This window comes from Seriola lalandi, unplaced genomic scaffold (genome assembly GCF_002814215.2).
Source record: "Seriola lalandi dorsalis isolate HSWRI2012SDOR001 ecotype SW California unplaced genomic scaffold, Sedor1 jcf7180002054484, whole genome shotgun sequence".
NCBI classification, from domain to species: Eukaryota; Metazoa; Chordata; class Actinopteri; order Carangiformes; family Carangidae; genus Seriola; species Seriola lalandi.
In genome coordinates, this window is record NW_019525037.1 from 529,158 (window position 1) to 550,626 (window position 21,469).

Below are 21,469 nucleotides of genomic sequence, written 5' to 3' on the forward strand. Positions count from 1 at the left end.
CTCCATTGCTCCCACCCCAATCGAAACCCCTCCCTATCGCTTCCCTCCCTTCCACGCCATCTACTATCACGCTTTGGTACAAGTGCTGGACGCCGAGGATTGGGCGCCCGGGCTGGCTCCGTCGTCTGTCCATTTGTCCAGGCTCCGGCGTCGGGCGTTCATGAAGAAGTTGCTGACGGTGGTGAGTTCGAGGCCCAGCTGCTGCGAGATGGTGAGCTGCATCTCTTTGGACGGCCGCTTGTTCTCCTTGAAGATGGCCAGCAGGGTGCGCCGCTGCAGGTCGGTGAAGACCAGCCGCGACTTCTTTGGTGTGTTGTTGCGGTCCTTCGCCGTGTCCTGCTCCTTCCGTTTGCACGCTGTGCGAGGAGGGGGGGGGAATTAGAGGGTGATGGGAAGAAGAGAGAAAATAAAAGTGTGAGTGTCATTTTTTTAAACAGATTAACACAGTCGTTGTTGGACTGTTTTTGACTGTTTTTCATCACCCAGTCATGAATTAGCAGATATTAGCAAAACGGTCAAAGCTACACAGAAGTTCCACTGTCTTTCCTGGTTAGCACACTGTGCTAAACTCCTTCCAAGCCAGTGAACGGACATTGTATTAGGTGTATTTGGTCAAACTATGAGTTTTGAGGACAGGAATAAACTCTGAAACATGGTCTAGTTTCAACAGTGAAAGCTGAAACTAGACCATGCTAAATACTGGAGGAGAATTTAGCAGCGTCTCCGATATGAAACACACAGAAGGTCGAGTCAGAAGCTCATATTGTTGTGTACATCTGATGTTCGTTTACCTGCTGTCTGTCTGTCTGTCTGTCTGTCTGTCCGTCTGTCTGTCCGTCTGTCTGTCTGCTTCCACTGTGTCATTACTCAGCCAATACAACCAACACAGTTCAGGCATTTCACTCATTAGAACACGAGCTACAACATCTCTGCAGCTCTGAAGGCTTAAAATGATCAGTTCCTTCATTGTCCATTGATCACTAACCAATAACACCTGCTTCTAATCACAGAAAATCCCTTCGAGTGTAATAACATCTAACACACCTCTGTGTCTCTCTGTTTGTCTCTACACAATATATGATGTTGTTTGTCTGTCTCTCAACTGAAAAACGCTTCACAAGGCAGCAGCCTCCATGTGATGCTCCACCTGTGTTTCAGGTGAGGCGCTTATCTTGGCATGAAGTCGCTTCGTCGATGACTTTAGTTCCATTTTGACTGTTTTCTTATATTGTACCCTGCCTGTCAGCCTGAGAGCTCATGGCACTGCAGCTTAAGAAGACGAGAGAACACAAACGACTTCAGAAAACAGCTTCATCAGTTTGAAACACACGAGCTGCAAATACTCACAACACAACGCAGGTGTTTCCAGGGGACTCTGAAACGCTTTCATGCTCAAAAGTCACAGTTGTGTATTGAACGACAAGACACAGCCAGATTCATCACTTTTTATTAGTATTAAGTCATTTTTTGCCCTAATTCTGGTAGTGACAGTGATAGAGAGAGAGAGAGAGAGAGAGAGAGAGAGAGAGAGGATACGCAGGAAAGGACCACAGGTTGGACTGGAACCGGGGCCGCTGTGGTTAGGACTACTCCTTCATGGTAAACTAGAGTAACGTCTGGGAGAGCTGTTTGTATTTTAGGCTACTGAATGTATTCAGTGTCTCTGATTTATTTTAGCACCAGAAGAAACTGTCGTAGCACAAAACACAACTAATAAAATAAAACTCTTCAGGGAAACAGACGATGAAATGTTTCTATGAAATGTTCTTGACGCAACCTCCACACCAATTAGCACAGGGGAGAGTTTCCCATCATGCCCTCAGGTCTCACAGTCAGTGAGGAGCCTACCTGCTTACGTTAACATGACGACAGAGCAATGACAGAAATCTAACATTGTGTCCATGCAAAGTTACATTTCAATTAATTTAATCAAATTATCTCATTCTTCCAACTGGATTTTCATAAACACTGGTGCTGTTCTGTTTTTATGGTGTTTATTATAGTGTAGTTGGAGAAAGATGTAAAAATATAAGATTTATGATAAAGTGCCTGTAATTATATGGTCAAAAAAAAAAAATACAGACTGAGCCTTTAAAATGTTCATTCAACGTAGATGTAGAAGAATTCATCTCTTTTATTTATCTAACCTGTGATGCGTGCAGTCTAAAGTGTTATTTATGCTCTCATGGATGTTTTTATGACCAAACAGAACAACAACAATAACAGTAACACCCTCTCTAATGTGTCTGCTGCTTCTATCTCAGTCTGTCAGTGAGGAGGAGGAGGAGGCCTGGGTGCGTTTGATTTGATTACCTCTCTGAATTAAGTATGCACGAGTCGGAGCCTGATCAATATAAATCAGGTTAAGGACTCAATTCAGTAACAAAACTATTATGTAAGGGGAAACTATCTTCGCTGTAAACACACACACACACACACACACACACACACACACACACACAGCCACAGCCACATCCCTCTCCTCTTGTCTCCTCTCAGCCTCTTATCACGGCGTTTAGCAACCTGACAACAGAATGAAAGATTACAGCTGTTTGTCTCACTGCTGCTCCCTGGCGCTGTCTCATCAGAGATGGTCGTGAAGCTTTGAAATCATGCATGGTAAAAACACAGATGCTGTTTACACTGAGTGAAACATTCAGGCCACGTTTTATGGCTTCATCATTTCATTTCAAACAGGAATATTCTACATGTCTTATGCTAATATTTCCCCCAAATTCAGCCTGACGTATTTGGTATGTTTGGAAACTGTTACTTACCGTTGAACCACATATAAGAATTCATTCTCGCTTCTGTTTCTCTGTTCTCTGGGTAAATGAGTGAAATGTTGTGAATATTAATCCTCCACATTCTCACCAGTCAACCTGTTGTGCTTGTAATGCAATTTGTCACTGACAGGTGGCACTATTGATCTCTGAATATCACTATATTAAGTGAATGTGTAGTGTGTGTGTGTGTGTGTGTGTGAGAGAGAGAGAGAGCTATGCTTTGAATCATTTGCACCACCAGAGAACTGAGAGAGACAATCGCATCAGAATCAGCCTCTTCTTTTAAATCACATTAAAACACACTTTATTTACTGTAGCTGCATGTGGCGCTGTTTATTTTTAACCTTGTTTCAGTCAATTGTACTAAATCTGTACTTTATTATTTTACTATTTTATCTTTGTTCCCAATTTTATTTTATAGCACTGGATTATTATAATTGCTATTGACAGATTTGAAAAAAGTATTATTCATAGTATTATATCAAAGGGACATAAACATGAGTCAGAGGTTTGTTTTTGTTTGTTCTAAGTCTAAACTAGAGTCAAATCTTGGACTTTGGATCCGACTATTTACTGGATGATCTTTGTGATAAGATCTCTGACTGTCAGCTCACAGAGTGATGGGTGGACTATTAATTATACTGTTGTTAACAGCTTTTCTAGTTCAGTCACATCAACCTCCTTTTCCTCTCTGACCCCCAAAATATCTCCTCAATACATTCAACCTTTATTTATACCAGGAAGGACATGAACGCAACAAAGTGAAACAGTAGCCAACACCACTTCTATTGTCATGACTACATTTAATATCACTGCTACTGAACCTACTGAACCTGCTGTTTCACTACAAGTATGAAGAATTTTTCATATTTAATAATAATATATCACCTTATAGCTGACATATGTGGAAACATCACTCTTGATATAAGAACACATATGTCATATATTATATTTCTGTATGGGTAGTATCATTTTCAGTACTGCAGACACCAGGATTAACACCTGTGTGGGGAGGAGTCTGAATTTCATTCTATTTGGAAATCCTCAAATTATTGTTCCTAATTTGTAATAATAATTTGTAATATAGCAACAATCCCTGTGATTAAGTAATGTCGTTTAGATACAGGTGTCTGTTACATAAATGTTCCATTATGACTTTATTCGAACATGGCTGCTGCTCGTTATAAGAATAAAATAGAAACAGTGAACAGATATATGTGTGTAAAGCGTTCTGACAGATATCCAGATGTTCAGATTTAAATACAGGGAGGCAGTGCTTGTCTGAATACTGTGGTTCTATAAGGGTTGTTTCTTTTTCCTGCATCACAACAGGGCATGAGAAGAGTGTCCTCAACAAGCAAAACAAATGTCTAAAATACATCATCAAATAAATAATAAAGCAATGAAATACTATTTACAATACTGTAAATAGATGAGTACAAACGTACACCCCCCCCCACCCCCCCCTCTGGGTTTCTGCTTACTGTAGCTTAATGAAAAGCAGCGCAGCAGCAGTTCACACCAGACAAGTTTTTTTCTCTCAGGAAAGAAAGTGCAGACACATCTACGTGTAAAAAGGAAGCAATCAAAATCGCCCACACACAAACGCACAGAGTCTGCCGTCAATGGAGAGAGAGCAACGCTTGAGTGATTCAATCAGGCTTTTTTTCCTCTGGTCGAGGTGACAGTGAGGATCAAATACGCAATTATATTATTCAAAAGGGGTTTACCGGTTTGAGGAGGAGTGAGAGTAAGAGGAGGGGGGGAGGGGTTGGTATTCTTTAAAGGTAAGGGTTGAATCAATAGGATCAATAAGGCAGGGTTCCTCTGTCTTTCATCAGCTCTCTCTGGTAGACTTCAGTGTGTTGCTAAATGCGTCTCTAACTGCTAAAGAGCTCAGCAGAAAAAACAGAATCACTCGCCTACTACACTTTCCACTTCTCCTCCCCGTGTCTCATAGCAGTCATCGTAAAAACCAACAACCACGGTCGTCAACATTACTGCTGTAATCAGCAGGCATCATTACATCATATTTAGATCTGAATAACCACTGCTGAATCCTTATTAAAGCATCTTCAGCACAATGTTGTCCATGACTGTACTCGTCTCATTATCATCACATATTAATGTCTTAATTAGGGCTCGGTGTTGAACCACAGTGTTTCTTTGGTACGGACCAAATGTGTCACGGACTATTAAAAGACCTAGTATCATATCTCATCATATTAGTAATGTTTTTTATTCATTCTTTTATCAGATTGTTCCTGATTTAAAGGATATTTTTCACAGTTTTAAGATATATTACAAAGTTTTGGTATTTAATGTTTTGGATTTGGTTTCTTATGAAGTGTATCGAAGTATCGAATCTCAGGTACTGTGTCGGTATCGGTGTAAAATTTCAAACAGTACCCAGTCCTAGTCTTTAATCAACGAGAAAACCATCATATTCAAAGTCATCACCATCACAATCATCAATATCCTGATCATTTCATTACACAGTTATCTTGTTCAGCCTCCTGTATAACACCATTTTTAACATCTCAAATATCAACATCCAAAACTCACATTCTCACTTTGTACCAAAAACAACAGAAACTCACATCAGACAAAAATCTGAGTCATGATTCAGTCAAACCTGAACACACAGACATGAAAACACCACTGTAAATAAACCTCCATAAATCAGACTAGAAACCAGGGAAAGAAGAAGCTCACTGTCTGCATGGCAACATGTTTCCAAACAAACTTCACAACAACTCATTTGATTAACAACTGACAAATAATGATTTGGTGTTGAAGAGGTTTGGGTTTGTGATGCGTATTTGATCCATGGTTTATATTCTCTGAACCTTTGGGTGAGCCACTCTAAAACACGGGGTGAGCTCCTGGTGTTTGCTCAGAAGAACTGGGTGTATGAATACACTGTTTTATGTAAAGAAATACTAACACAATAACCCTCATAAACCCTGAAATTACATTTATATTTCTGTATGGAGTGGACATACAGTATGAGATACACTGTGTTAGTGAGTTTTAGAGGTGTTGGTAGGTGTACTTAACACACAACGTCACTGCTGACTGCTATGAATATTCTCATCATTCTTCTTCACAATCAGCAACATTCTTATCACCATCATCATTGTCATCACAATCATCATTGTCATCACAATCATCATTCTCATCACAATTTTCCTCATTTTCATCACCATCATCATTCTAATCACACTCATCCCCATCAGAAGAATCCTTATCATGAAAAAGCTTCATCACAATCTCCACCACAAACAGAACCAGTCTCAACATAGCAGAGTCATCAACAACATTATCCTTCACAATCAATCATGTGACAGTCATTCTCAGTACATCGCAGTGATTTCATCCTTTTCATCATCACTATCAGTGTCACCACTGTGACTACGTCCATTGCCATCATGATCATCCTGATTATCATCATGACAATCATGCAGTGTTATCATTCTCCTCACCATTACATCACTGCCATTCTCATCAACATTATAATCATTCTCATTCTCATTCTCATCATCATCATCATCATCATCATCATCATCATCATCATCATAGTTGTCCACTGCTTCTGTCTGTGGTCTTTCAGTAAGCTTTTCACCCAGTTCAAATGTGCTGCATGTTACAGCTAGGCTGAAAACTGAAAAATTTCAAGAGCCTGAGCTGCCTCTTCTCAATCTGTTCAATGTCCTGATGATGATGATGATGATGATGATGATGATCCAAAAGATGAAGTATCTCCTTATTTGTGAAACCTAAAGAAGGCCCTGGAAGCAGGTCAGTTACAGAAATTAACCACATCTATTGTTTTTTATTTTAGTTTTATTATACAGAGGTGCATTTCAAAAACACAATAAGCTGTTCACAACCATTGCTGGCCAAGAGGTCAAGTCTTCCAATATGGCTCCTGAGAGGCATTATTCCACCTTAAAGCTTGTCCTCTATTCACTTGAATGGAGTCTTGTTGAGTCAAGTGCTGAGTCTCAAGAGCTGGTAACACTCACTGCAAACGCATCAATGTATTATACAGAGGTTTTAAGAGTCAAGGGCTGCTGAACGTCAATAGAAACATCAAGGTAATGTTTTATTGAAGCAGCCATTTGAAGTGAATACAGAGAAATAGAGAAAGCAAACAGAGAGGTTAGGGAGTAAAAGAGAGGGATCTGAGGGGGAGTAGTGGAGAAAGATGGAGGGAGAAAACAAGACCATCCCTCCCACAACGTCACATTTTCAAATTTACTTCAGTTAAAGGTGCTATGTGTTAATGTTTCAGTTTAAACATCTGTGTATTGAAATCAAGCACCAACCTAAAAGGCTGAAAAATGAAGCCAACACTAGAGTACCAAAAACTGCAGTTCCTTTAATGACCACTAGAGTCTGGCTCCAACAGTGAGTCAATCCCCATAGACTCCCATGTTAAAATGTCCAACTTTCCAGCAGAAATAAACATGTTTACAGCCTGGTACAAAAAACAGTTCTTGTCTCTCAAGCTAATTTCCTCCTTCATGACAACTGTTCATATGACTCACCTGTTAACATTTTATTGAGGCTTAAAGTTATGCTAATAGGGGGCGTGGCCACTTTAAGTGACAGGTGTGTGAACATATGTTTGCTACAAACTGGTATGCAGCGAAGTCTCGGCTCCACACATGCCCCACCTCTTTTCCCATTTTTGGATTAGCTTGGATTTAGGGGCGGAGTCAGGCACAGGCGACGGTGGAGCAGCTCACCCTGAGCTCCAAAGCTGCTCTTCAGACACCTGTGGGTGAAGGCTACGTCCATCTTTATTTACAGTCTATAACTGAAATGCCACCTGTGTTGCAGAGATATCTACTGAAGTTAGCGTGCCTGCCCGTCACGTCTCGAAATACCACTTTGTACCTCAAGAGGCGACAGTGAGTCACTGTAGCATCCAATCTGCCCTCAGATCGAAGGAAGCTTCCCAGAGTGCAAGAAACCATGTTCAACTAATTAATGACTAATTTTTTCAGCACTTGTAATAAATACTTAAGGAACCAAAAAAAAGAATTAAAAAATCCCAAATAATTGCTTGATAGTCAATAGTGGTCTTGGGAACCAACTCCTTAAATAAACTAAATTTAACATGTGGTGTTCCTCAGGCCTAATTCCAAAATAATTTAATTAATCTTTGTTTATTTATAATTATCAAATTTTGTTCATGAACTATATAAAGAAATAGAGTTTGAGTGAAAGTTTAAAGACAGGATGTGAGTGAGCCAGCGAGCTTCGGTGTCATTTTACAGACAGAGAGGGAGAGAGAGGAGAAAGAGGAGCTCAGCAGTCATTACAGACCGTTTTCATCCTCACCACAAAGATACATCACGGCCCGGCATCTTGTCCATGACTCCTCAGTCTCCACATTGCCATGCATGTGTCCTGTCGCTGACAGACACTTATTCCAACAATGCAATATGGAACAGAGATTCAGCAGCTACTCACAAGATAGTGACAAAACTGTATTAAGTGACTATTTAGAAAATGACAATTCACAATTCTATCAAATCTATTATACATATGTATAGATATGTATATACAGATATGCGTATGTATGTATACATGATGAGCCCAACAACCAACTAACTACTAAAAATAAGAAACAGCAAATGAAGCAAGACAGACAGAGAGCCCTGACATCACGTCGTGTCTAGTCGATGTTCTACCAGCTTCTGTTAGCATTCAAAACTTAACTACAGGTCCCATTAAGTTTTTCCACTGTGTGTATTTACATCATTTTAACAGTTTCTCCCTCATCCATGAGATCAAATCATATCCACTCTTGTCTAATGTGATCTTCTTTAGCTGTAATTTCCTGGTCTGCTGCTGCAAACCTACAATGGTGTTCATCTGGGAAATGTTCTTTGGAGACAGCTTAAAGCAGAATTATCAAATAAACAGCATTACCATGCCTGTCTAGATGAATGGAGTGAACCACAACACAAGTAAGGTACTTCAGTAGGGATTTTGAATCATTTCTGTAGTTATAAATGTTAGTGTGATTTGAAACTAGGTTCTCACTTTTGGGACAGAACCTGGAACTTCTGGTTTCACTTCAGCTCTCAATGGACAAGCTACTCACAAAAAAGTGACAGAATTGTGTTAGAGAGTTCAGAAAATAAAAGGTACTGTGTCGGCCTGAATATATACAGGTTTCCTGTTTAGGGTGCGCACACAGCCGGGGCGTTTAATGATGAAGTGTGTGAAATTCCCAAACAGTCCTCCAACCACACAGGTTGTTTTTTTTTACCCTCTGATACAACCCGAAATAGGTCCCCTACAGCAGTATGCAAACCGGACCTTGGTTGTCATAGTTACAATAATAAACACACAGACTGTACCAATGGCGGCCAACCTACCTTCACCACCATGATTACTATAATAACGCTCACTGCTTGATTAGGTTTAGGAAAGGTTCATGATTTGGGTTAGAATAAGTACTTCCTCAACGTTAGACGATCTTCGCTGTCATGGTTACAATAATAAAAAGGTGGTTAACTTTGTTGAACGCTCATGGATAATAGCAACAACATGAACAACTAGTTTCTCATGTGAACGGAACAGCGCTCTCCTGCGCCATATTCATCCATCCACCATCACCTCCTCCTGACGTAGACTTTATCTCCCTTTATACTACGTCTCCGCACTTTTCCCTTTGCTCCTGTCATAATTACTACGGCCACTAGATGTCGCCTAGCAACAAAACGTAACTATCGGTCATAATAACCTGCCGCACAGACGACCTATGGACTTGTTTTTTAAAGAAGGGGAGTTTTGAAATTCCTGCTACACGCCAGGCACTGTATGTGAAGTGTATACGTTAGCACACACCTCACATTGGATGACTGCAGTGTAAAGACAAAACTTTATTCATGCAGGAAACTGTCCATACTGGATTTAACTATCATTGTTTAACACACGGGATCATGAAGAGAGAGTGTGCACACTTGTTTGTGATTTTTATTCTTTGAAAAATCATAAGAAAAATGCTGCAAAGCCATCAGACTGCACCGAGTCCCACTAATAATCAAAGCATTGGTCATACTACATGTAAAACCTTTTCGATATTACTTAAACAGCCATAAACACAGTGAAGAGTGTGAGTTGTTTCTCCTTCACACCACCCTGTTCCGTGGCTCTAGTCTCTAACAGCTGATCCTCCGAGCGAACAGGGAGGTTTTCTTTCTTGGGAAATTGACCATTTTCCTCTTTCACCATGATTTTCCCCCTCTGTCTGTGTCTTTGATGGGCAGACACAGACAGATGAACACAGACAGCAGTGAAGAGGGAGACTGAGATGAAGAGGTAGAGAAGGAGAGGTAAAGATGGAGCGCAGAGATAGAAATTAAAAAAGAGAGAGAGAGAGAGAGAGAGAGAGAGAGAGCAGAAGGTTTGGGGATCAATACAGCTGAATATAAAGTCATATATGTCTGTCAGGGCTCCACACTCAGACAGACGGGCTTCATTCTGTAAGAAAAAAGGATTTATAGCACAAAGGCCTGCCATCATCTGGAGAGCTCTCTCTCTCCGTCTCTCTCTGCCTCAGACACTCTCTGCATCGTTTTATTTTACTGTTCTCTCTTTTTCATCATTACTCCCTCAATCACCTTCTTTCCCTCTCTTTCCTTTGTCCCTCACCTCTGTAATTTTTCTTCTCTATTATCTCCTCTGCCATTTCTTCTTCTCTTTTATTTCTTATCCATCACCCATATTTCATCTCTTCATTTTCGCTCTTTTGTCTCCATTATCTCTTTAACTCCCTCCTCCATTGTCTTCCCTCTCCTCTCTCTTTCCTCTCACTCTATTGCTTTTCTTCCTTCCTGTCTCCTTCCCTCTGCCTCTCCTTCATCTTCCAGCCCCTCCTACCTTTCTGTCTCTCTCCTCCCTCCCTCTTTTCTCCGTGGCTCTCCTTTTCCTTCTCTCTGTTTCTTTTTTTATTACACCATTACCACTTAAGCCTTGGTATCCATTACACAGAGGGCATATAAGTGCAGGGTAAGTAGTAAAGTCACCCTTCGACATACACTTCACTGCTGGTGTGTGGCGCCACATTCGGTTGCTTCGACACTCCGTCATGAGCCGGCAGGGCTGAGCGATGTTTGGATGAAATCCTTCATCAGATATGACATCTGTTAATGCCTGCCACTTCACTCCGGTGTCACAGGTGACTTCTCCCCCAAATAATCACAAATGTTAACCGTCATTTAATACACTGTGTCAGGTTCTGAACCTCTCAGTACAGTACTTAGAAGTGCTGGCGATTCATTTCAGTCACATGATCTTCCTTTAACGCATGATCAGTTAGAGGATCTCTCCAGAAATGTATATTTCCAATAAGTGAAAGGCTACTGTCATTATTGTTTTAGTGTATTTTATTCTCATTGATCAATCTATCTTGATCTATCTCCTGTTGATCTATCTTACTGATACACTCAAGATACCAACAGTTCATATTACATACATGAAAGCTGCAAAACTGATGTTTTCATTCAGTATAGATTGTAATTTCTGTAAGTAGATTTGATAATATACTGTAATGTCTCACTTGATTTTTGTATGCTTATATATGTATATACCTTCTCTTCCTTGTACATACATATGTATATATACAAATATATATATATACACATACATATGTGGAATGTTACATGGCAGAGGATACACACATCACTGTCAGTGATTGAAAGACGTTTCCACAAAACATTTATTTTGTGGGAGTCTTTTTAAGATCCTGGAACTGTTTGAAATACCTCTGACGAAGGTCGCGAGAGACCGAAATGTTTGGATGATCAATAAACTGTGATGCTGAGCAAGAGCAGTGTGCGGGTTATTCTTCTTCGCAAGACTGAAGTGATGCTTTCCAACGCACCTGCACCCGAGACATTTGGATGTGCGAAAACCTTCATCAAGAAAAGTGTATTTTATGCTCAAATAGCACGAGGATGGTGTTTGGAAGTGATTCACTATCAGACAACAATCCCTTGAAAATGAATGAATCCTTAATTTCCACCAGATTCAAACACCTACAAAGGTGTAATTTAATTAATTTAAACCAGTAATTCGAAAAGACAAAAAACAAACTGACTTAACACTTAACATATAATTAATCAGTTAGAAAAGCTCTTACTTAACAATTAAGTAGACTTTGAATTGTTGGGGTACTTTACTTTGGGGTAAATTACTGAAGGGTTAGGGTTAGTCCTCCATTTACCAACTTTATGAAACCACTTCTTTAAAAACAAAGGTAAATATATCCCATAAATTCATTATAATCCATCGTTTGATTACCATATAATCAACCATATAACACTGGGTGAGTTTATCAGTCAAAGCAACCACCGCTTCACCAAACAAGACCAGATGAGTAAAGTTCCTCCAACCAAGTGAATACTACAGCAAATATTTAGTGCAAATTAAAAAATTAAGATTGAGGGCGTTTCTCCATACATACAGTACATATAGCTACACATACACACACACACACACACACACACACACGGTCAAATCAAGACATTTAAAGCTATTCAGTCAAGCAACAAAGTAATGCAACCGACCACAGAGCACATTCGATCCAGAGACTCAACAGCTGCCATTATACTGAAGGTCCACTGAGCACAAGTCTCTTCACCTTCTACCTGTGTCCCTGTGTTTTGTCTCTGTAAAACGAGCTTTTCTAAAGGTCTGGTTGACAGGAAATCACAGAGTCTGCAGCCTTGACGAGATGCTGAAGCTTAGCATGGCAGGCTGGCAAACATGCATCATATCTCAGCACTTAAACTCACACACAGAGATGTATATAGAGACACACAGCATTGTAGCACTTAGCAATCAGCACTCCACTATGAGCTTGTGAGTGTGTGTGTGTGTGTGTGTGTGTGTGTGTGTGTGTGTGTGTGTGTGTGGTTGTGCTTAATGCACCAAGATACTTTCCTTCTTCCGTTTTGACAAGATAACCGGAAATGGAACAACAGACTAAAGACACACTGTTTGTCTCTATTTCCCCCTCACTCACTCACTCACTCACACACACACACACACACACACACACACACACACACACACACACACAGTAGTAAGTGAGTGAATCTGTTAGAATATTAATATTAATTTTAATATTATATTATTAAAATTACAGCGTTAGAGCGTATGTTTATTACATGTAGTCAGGCAGCACAAATTTTCACCTTTCTATTGATTATTTTTTGTTTTTCCAATTAACCTCTGAAACGTTTTGAACAGTGACAGATTCTGTGTCATCTCCATCAGAGCTCAGGTCGTCGGACCGACTGTTCAAAATCACAAAGAAATGAAACATAGATAAGCAGGAAATCTGCATCTGAGAAGCTTTGGATATGTTTGGTCACATGAGCAACGTGCCTCTATGAATAGCAAAGTCAGTCTGTTGGTTTGTTCAAACCAACAAACAATTGTTGCAATCGCAACAACAATTTAAAGGGCAGCCATGAAATTTTATTCCTCCTGATCCCCTGAGATTTCCTCTTGAGCCTCGACAGCTGTCAGATTGGTTTGCCATAACATGTGGTACCTTTCATTCGTGTCCCCCTGAGGACACATTTTAACTTTAACCTTTAACTAAAATTAATGACAAGCCCATCTGACTCAGCTTTAGTTCATGTTTAGTGCTGATTAGCGAATGTTAGCATGCTAACACGCTAAACCAAGATGGTGAACATGCTTTTCATTATACCTCCTTAACATCAGCATGTTAGCATTGTAACAGTAACAGTAAGCTCAAAGCACCTCTGTACAGCCTCACAGAGCTGCTAGCAAAGCTGTAGACTAGTTACCTGCTAAATGACTGGAATAATTAATAATAATTAATTATTATCATGACATTTAACCTTTTATTGAATGGTTAATCAATGAATCAGTTAACTCTTTCTGCATTATCAGCGGGATAGTTTGGGTTTTTTGACGTGGGCTTGTGTGAGGTAGTCACATATAGTCGGTACTTTACCTGCAGTAGGTTCTGTTCAGCGCGCTCTCAGTTAGGAAAGCCGACCGGCAGCACCCTGCAGAGTGGCAGAGCGATGTGTTGCTGTGCACGGGGCCAAGAGAAAAAAACATGTTTTAGACACTTTTAAAAACACCCACCGAAAACAATCAATTATCCGTTTCTATTCGTGTAGAATATCTGTGCTTTTGTAGGCCCAAATATTTTTGCCCTACATTTATCAACCGCTTAACTACTGTATTCCTACGCACAGGCACACTGTATTATGCCGCTTTTTGAGTCACTCAGCTGACCTGCAGCTGCGGCGTAATACAGTGTGCCTGTGCGTAGGAATACGTTAGTTAAGCGGATGAAAAATGTAGTGCCAAATGAAAGTGCTGTTTTCACAGGAAGATAAACCGCTGAAAATAATTTACATAAAGTGTACATTTAAACGGATATTGTATTGTTTCGGTGGGTGTTGTTTTTCTCGTGGCACTGTACACAGCAGCACGTCGCTCTGCCATTCTGCCGGTGCTCCCGGTCGGATCTCCAAACTGGAAGTGCGCTGATTAGAATCTACTGCAGGTAATGTACCGACTACTCATGAGTACCTCACACAACCTCACGTCAAATAACCCGAACTATCCCTTTAAGATGTGAATATAATGAGTGCACAGTGGGGAAAAAAACTGACTCTACCTTAAAGTTGCCAAACTTCCTGCACAATTTTTCATTTGCTTTAGATGTACACCTTCAGAGATTAAGCTGGCGATACTCTAAAGACATGTTCCTCCATTACCATGAACACACTCATTATGGTTAATTATTTAGTCAATGTCACATACACCGTCCTGCCGCTGTGAAAACTCATTAGAGCACCAAATGTGTATTAATCCGCCACTGAAAATAGTTCCCAACAAATGCACTGTTTCCACCTGTTTGAATAATGTTTGTTAATAACTTCAGTGCCCAGCTGTTTTGGGAAATGACTGAGCTTTTTTTTTTTTTTTTATGAATGAAATAATATGTTTGTGGAGCAAAGATTTACATCTTCGGTACCAACCTGTGGGCCTGAGGCTGAGTACCATTACATCATAAGCAACATTTCAGGCTTTACTTTGGTCTGTTTACGATCTGATTCAGTTGTTCTAAGATTTTAAAGTGAATTATTCCGTCCACATTCAACCTTAGTGTTTATGTAAAGGCTACATCACATATACAGATAATTATATATATAATTCTGTCTTTAGTGAGGAACAAAGAGGGACTGAGAGAGAGTATTCAGAATGTGTGTCACTGAATTGGTGTGTGTGTGTGTGTGTGTGTGTGTGTGTGCGCAGATAGATGGTTTTATCAGTGTATAATCTGTATGTCCACAAGGTCTGTGATGACATCACCGGACAAAGGTCTCTCTGCCCGCTGACACACACACACGCACACGCACATCACACACACATACACACACACAACACACACACACGCACATGCACACACACACACACACACACACACACACACACACACACACACACACACACAGACACACACTGTAATGTATCTCTACTTGTTTACCAGGAGAAAGCAGCTGACCAATCACAGCCTCTGGTGGCTCAGTGATGTCATTGAGCTGATGAAGAAATGGCCTCAGAGGAGTTTGATGTCATCCACCTCTCTCTCTCTCTGTCTCTCTCTCTTTTCCATTTAGTCTCATCTAGCTCTGCTGAGTTTTCATCTGCTACTTTGCAATTTGGAAGGTTGCTAAACAAATAGAAATTTATATTATAATAAAAAACAACAACAACAACAACAACATCAGTTGATAGTAAAATGAGAGCGAGGTGGGAGTTACAAATCCAGGTTTCAGTCATCATGTTCCTGCTTCTATTTGTCTTGATGCCATGCATTTATTGTACTGAAGTAAACTACTGTTGACCCTCTCTGAACTGTCCCATATATTATTCTTTCTCTTGAATTTATATATGTTGAATTAATGTATGAACTGGCTTGGGAGAAGACCTTAACCAAGTCCTCAGCGCTGCGGTGCCTGACCTTTTTTCGCATGTGACCTCTAAAATTCCATTTAGTACGGACGTGACTTGTGAGCAGTTCAACCAAGAGCGTGTGCCAACTCATCCAGGATGGAAAAGGTGACAAAGATGAAAATCTCGACTTTTGGAACCATCAGGGGCTAACATTAACGTTAAGTTGAAGCTCAACTTAGCTAAACACTAGCCAAACGTTAGACTCCATGGAAATAACAATAGCATTTAAAGTTAGAATATCTATCTTATTTAAAATATCTAAAAATGACTAGACTTGTGTTTTATATTTTTTTGACATGTGTTCTTACATTATCCCAAATGTTTCCCTGTATTTTAGATTTTCAAAGTGAAACTGCTTTATTCAGTGTTTCTACTGGTTTTAATCCCCTGGTGTGTTTGTTGTGGAGAGGAGGACACCTCTGTGGATAATTCAGCTGCTGGTAAAAACCTGCTGAACGTCTCGTTCGTAAGTTATCAGAGAAACAATCAGAACAAAAGTTAGCAACAATCTCAGCTCCAGCTCTTCCCTGAGTCTTTGTCTTCCGTACAGCGTCTCTCAAACTCTGACTTTAACGGTTAGAATCACCGGGTCTGTTTGATTTCCTGAACCACTGACACTAAAGGAATCCAAACCGGGAGGAGCTTACGGTGATGGTGGTGAAAACAACAACTCCCATGATCCCACAGTATTTCATGATGTCACTCAACGCCATCTTGTCTTATTGTTTTGGAGGATGTTAAACTCACACACACTCAAAAATAAAAACACAGACACAACATAACGCAGCATTGCAACATTACTATATTTCACACTTACAATTCAGACACTTAAAACTGCTATAATCAGTATTTTTATATTAACAAAGGATCACATGATTACTGGCATGTAAACGGAGTCACTCATAGGGATGAATGTGAGTCTGCAACTCTACTCAGCTTTCATCTAAATTCTATTTTCCTGACCTCAACTTTTACTTTCACTGCTTTCATTTGTGTTGTTCTTAGCCCAAAAAGCTCTAATAAAGCCACAGTAAACCACCTGCTCAGCACCAAACAGCAGACAGACATTAGTGGAGCCTGATATTTCCCTAAGGAGTTGATGGAGACCAAAGCAGAGCTGACAGAGAGTGAATATTGCACTTACATTCATCTGGTGAACTCAAATACAACTACAAATAAATGCAATTGGATGTGTAAATAAGTAACTGTTTTAAATGTCATGTTGGATATAGCCATCGACTCCATGGCAACAGTATTTTTCATTATGAAAACTTTAACTGTAGTAAAACAACCAAAAAAAAAACATTAACATATATCATGTGAAATAAAAGTTTGATGTTTAAAGTCTCTGGAGAGAAAGTTTGAAAAGCTGCAGAGAAAACATTCACTAACCTTTAACCTGCTGACTGTTGACAGTGTCAACAGTCAGTCAGTATCAAGTCAGAGGGAAGCTCTGTTTGGACATCACACACACACACACACACACACACACACACACATACACACACACACACATACACATACTGACAGCCTAATAGATGATGAGTTAACCAGCCTCTCTACCTTTTCTTATCAGCAGTGTTTTTTTTTGGCGGCCACTCTGTCTAACAGCGCTCAGCTCCAACAGAGCACAAACACAAGAAAGATAATGTTCTCTGATCAATAGGTTGTATTGTAATCTGTGATTGATCAAAAGGAGGTTGGGCAGCTATAAACGGACATCCTGGTAAACCGCTCGCCGCTGTGTTTGCCTCCAAACGATCAGCAGAAAGCGATACAAGTTGATCAGATTTCCTGCTCTGAGATGAAAGACACCGGTGGAGACATGTGTCCACATACTTTTGGCCCAAAACTGGATTTTCTTTCCGTTTCAATTTTTTTTATCGTTCTTAGCAATGTATGTCATGTTTATAGTTTATTATATGGCTTCCTTTTTTCTGTTTTGTTTCCAGTAATTATTTATTTTGTCTTTATCTTTAGTTTTTTCTCTGACATGTTCCCGCCCGCTCTGTCCTGTTAAACCTGTCTCCATTAAAGGCTGTAATATCTACAATTGGATCCCATCCATCCAATATGAAACATAATCCAATAACTGACAGATTCAGCTTAATGAATCCAGTTATGTGGCCCAATCAAATAGAGGAGGATTCCCTTCAAACCCATCTGTCTGATACACATCAAACCGGCTGCTTTTAATGCTTTTACCACCAAATCTACAGGAGGTGAGCACAGAGGGAACTAAGAACAATCTGAGCCTTAAAATTGGTTTTGTTTTCTTGATAAATTGGGTTTGGTTTTGACTTTAACAGCACAAACAGCACACATGGAAAGACAAAAGGTCAACTGAATAAATACAAACTCACACCAGGAGAAAAAGAAAAAGACGTCAAACAGAGGCGAAAACAAAAACTAAATAACAGGGCTGCATACTAATAGTCTACCAAACACTAGCCGATGAGAAGAGGCTTAGTTGGCCAAATTTTGATTGGTCAGTTTGTCGCAAGAAAAAAAATAAAAATCTGGTGACATTCAGTCAGTCATGGACAGACATCCCTGACAGAGCTGGTCCCTGTAGTTAGGTAGAATTATAATGGGTGTCTATGGGAGGAGGTTAGAGTGGTTAACGTCACAGCTAGAGTGCGAGACTGTGTTGAACTACTCAAAAAAATTCCTGTTTAACTCGTCCTCAAAGCCACAAACTTCACTCTTCACACATCATTTCTTCCCAGAACGTAGCAATTAGAAATTTGTTGGATGGAGAGTCAGATATATAAACACAGTCCATGATTGGTGGAAACACAGCCCATCATTTAACAGTCGTGTCATTTAACAGAGGTGTGGAACAACAAAGGAAAGGTCAGCTCTCCAGTATGGCAGTTTTTTGGTGTCTATAAGTGTAAGTTGACGTGCTGGGAAATATGACAGTGGTGTACCCTGACGCATCAATGCACATTATCTTTCATCATGCACCATTATATTGTGTGCCACCCTTAAATCTATCACACACCCTCCTGAGGAAAGCCTCAATGTGCAGAGACACTTTGGGATAAACTTCATGAACAACACAGCATTTTACAGATAGGAACGTAATGAGATAAAGCTTTTGGAGAGGAACTTAAAATCTCATTTTACCACTTCACTGATTTAACTGCTCTGCTTCAATCTGATATGAAATCCACTGTCAACCCTGAACGGGTCTGGGACAAACCAACAAACCATTTCACTGTCTAGAAAAACCACCTCACCTGAAAGCAGCTTCAGCAACAACTGACATGCAGTAAATGCATATGCCAGCACATAAACAGTATTTCAATTCTATTCTCTAAAATAAAACTACTTGGTTCAGTGAAAGATTGGTCACTGTTAAAAGAAACCAACATTCTTATTGGAAGACATTAGTTATCACCATGGAAGATAAGGGAGCTTTTAGAGACCATCAGCTCTGTGAACACACACTCATATCTTTCACTTGTTATTCATTTGCATGTAATATTGTACATAAAACAGTTTGTTATAATTATTATTATTCTGCGGTTTTAGCCAACGAAATACAGCTCTCTCTCTCTCTCCCTTTCTCTCTCCTCTGTTGTCTACCGCCAGCTCTCTCTCCCCCTCTCTCTCTCTCTGTCTACACCCCACCTCTCCCATCTCTTCCAGGAACTGGTCTGGATCAGGTTCCTGCAGATCAATGGAGATCTGGGTCCGCACCGTTTACGTTATCATTGCCAGTATTAATGCTCTTTTAATCTGCTCGGGATTACAGCCATCGATCCACATCACCCATCCGCACGCACGGCCGAGCCCAAACTGCTGCTTCACACACACACACACACACACACACACACATATATACACACACGCACACACATTTCAGAAAAACACACTGACTCGCAGACAGAGAGAGAGAGAAACCGAAATAAGAGAGAACAACAACATGAGTCGGGACAGGAAAAATATGTATTTACTTTTAACTTCACGTTCTTTTTAAATCAATATTAATTAGTACTTAATAGTTAATTTATTTTTTAAATGTGTATAAATTTTCCGCGTTTTAGATTTCATATAATGTTGGTTGTCTTATCAATTATTATTAATAATGATAACATATATATTTAATTCATTCATTTATTTCATCTCCATTGGGTACTATTACTATTATTCTATCAGAATTGTTATATTATGATTATTATTATTATTATGATTATGATTATTATTATTATTATATTTTTAACAATAATAATCTTTATTCATTTATCATATGTATGCTATTTATTATTATCCACTTTTACATTTTATTGATTTATTATTATATATCAATACTACTGATAATAAGGATTATAATAATAATAACAACAACTGTAATAATAATATCGATGATTACTAAATTTTCATTTATTTGTTTGTCATTTTCTTTGGTGAAAAAATGATTTTGGTCCAGAAATCTGACCTTGTGCTTATTTTGTGTTTTTGTAGCACTGTTTGTCTTTCACCATAAACCCTGCCTGCGGCCTGACGACTCCATCCGGCCTGTCGTCGTTCATTATGCTTCCGGACAGAGTTATTTCAGCCGCACGGTGACACCAATACTAATTAACCTGAGGGAGGGAGAGACGGCGAGAGGGAGGATATAAGAGAGGAATGACAGAAAGAGCTAGAGAAAGAAATTTGGAGTGATGTCCAGTGGGCTTGGTCTATATAAACATCAGTAAATCAATCCTACATAATGTTTGGGATATATTGTAAATAAATTATCACCTAGTGCTCTACACGGTCCTCCTAATACCAACACGACCCAAATAAGGTCTCAGATCCAGACTCTCTCATCCACATCCATTCTAGGTCAGGGCTGACCTAGATTTCTACAGGTTTCCAATATTGATTGGACCTGAGACTGAATGCATACTGAAACCTTGTACAAATTGTATTGTTTACAAGATAAGCCTCTTGAGATGCATCAAGCTGTTTTCGGACCTGAAAAAACAAGACATTTCACAAATTATCCAACACTAGACTGTGCACGCACAGGAACTCTAAATGAAGAGAGAGAGGGTTAAAAAGACAACTAAAATAAAAGACTTAATCGTTATTATTATAATAAAAACCACATGTGGAATATTAAACATCCAGAAGTTGATGTTGACTCTAAATTTAGGTTTAAAATATGAGGAAGAAGAAAGAATAATTTAGTTTCAGATGGGATCAGTCAATCAATCAATTTCCCATAATGCAACTGAATAGTGTATTTTCTTAGACACTAAGACCCAAGTCTTTCAAACTCCTCGTCTGCAGTTAGTAACACACTTACGATCAAAAAATTCAAATCCATGCTGTGCATAGTGCATTTGTTCGGGGACTATTTTCAGCAGCGGAATAATACACAATTCCAGTGTGACATACAGTGTTAGGTTTACGGTATGTACCTTTCTGTTGATGAGGTGGAGGATGGAGAAAAATTTCTTCCTGGCATGGTTATTCTCACACAAGACAACAGGACTGATGGGAAATGTAGGCTTTAATTTGAGAAAGACTCATTTTTAATAAAAACATATATGGTTTAAACATGATTGAGAATAGTGTGCCTGTTCTCCCTGCAGCTCCCTGCATATGTTTGTGTGTTGTATTATGTAGTTCTGGCTGATTGTGCG

General features: G+C 39.5%; 1 protein-coding gene across 2 annotated transcripts in view; it reads right to left on the minus strand.

Moving 5' to 3' along the window:
- Positions 1-38: 38 nt before the first annotated feature.
- Positions 39-21,469, minus strand: part of onecut2 (one cut homeobox 2) — a 36,153-nt gene continuing 14,722 nt past the window's right edge. The window contains exons 2-3 of one of the 2 annotated variants that reach the window (XM_087175707.1): positions 13,804-13,884; positions 228-356 (exon numbers count right to left, since the gene is read on the minus strand). In XM_087175707.1, coding sequence (XP_087031833.1) covers positions 13,835-13,884 — 50 coding nt within the window. In that variant the 3' untranslated portion in view covers positions 228-356; positions 13,804-13,834. Of the gene's footprint in view, positions 357-13,803; positions 13,885-21,469 lie in introns of both variants that reach the window. The other variant, XM_023412659.2, reaches the window with a different exon arrangement.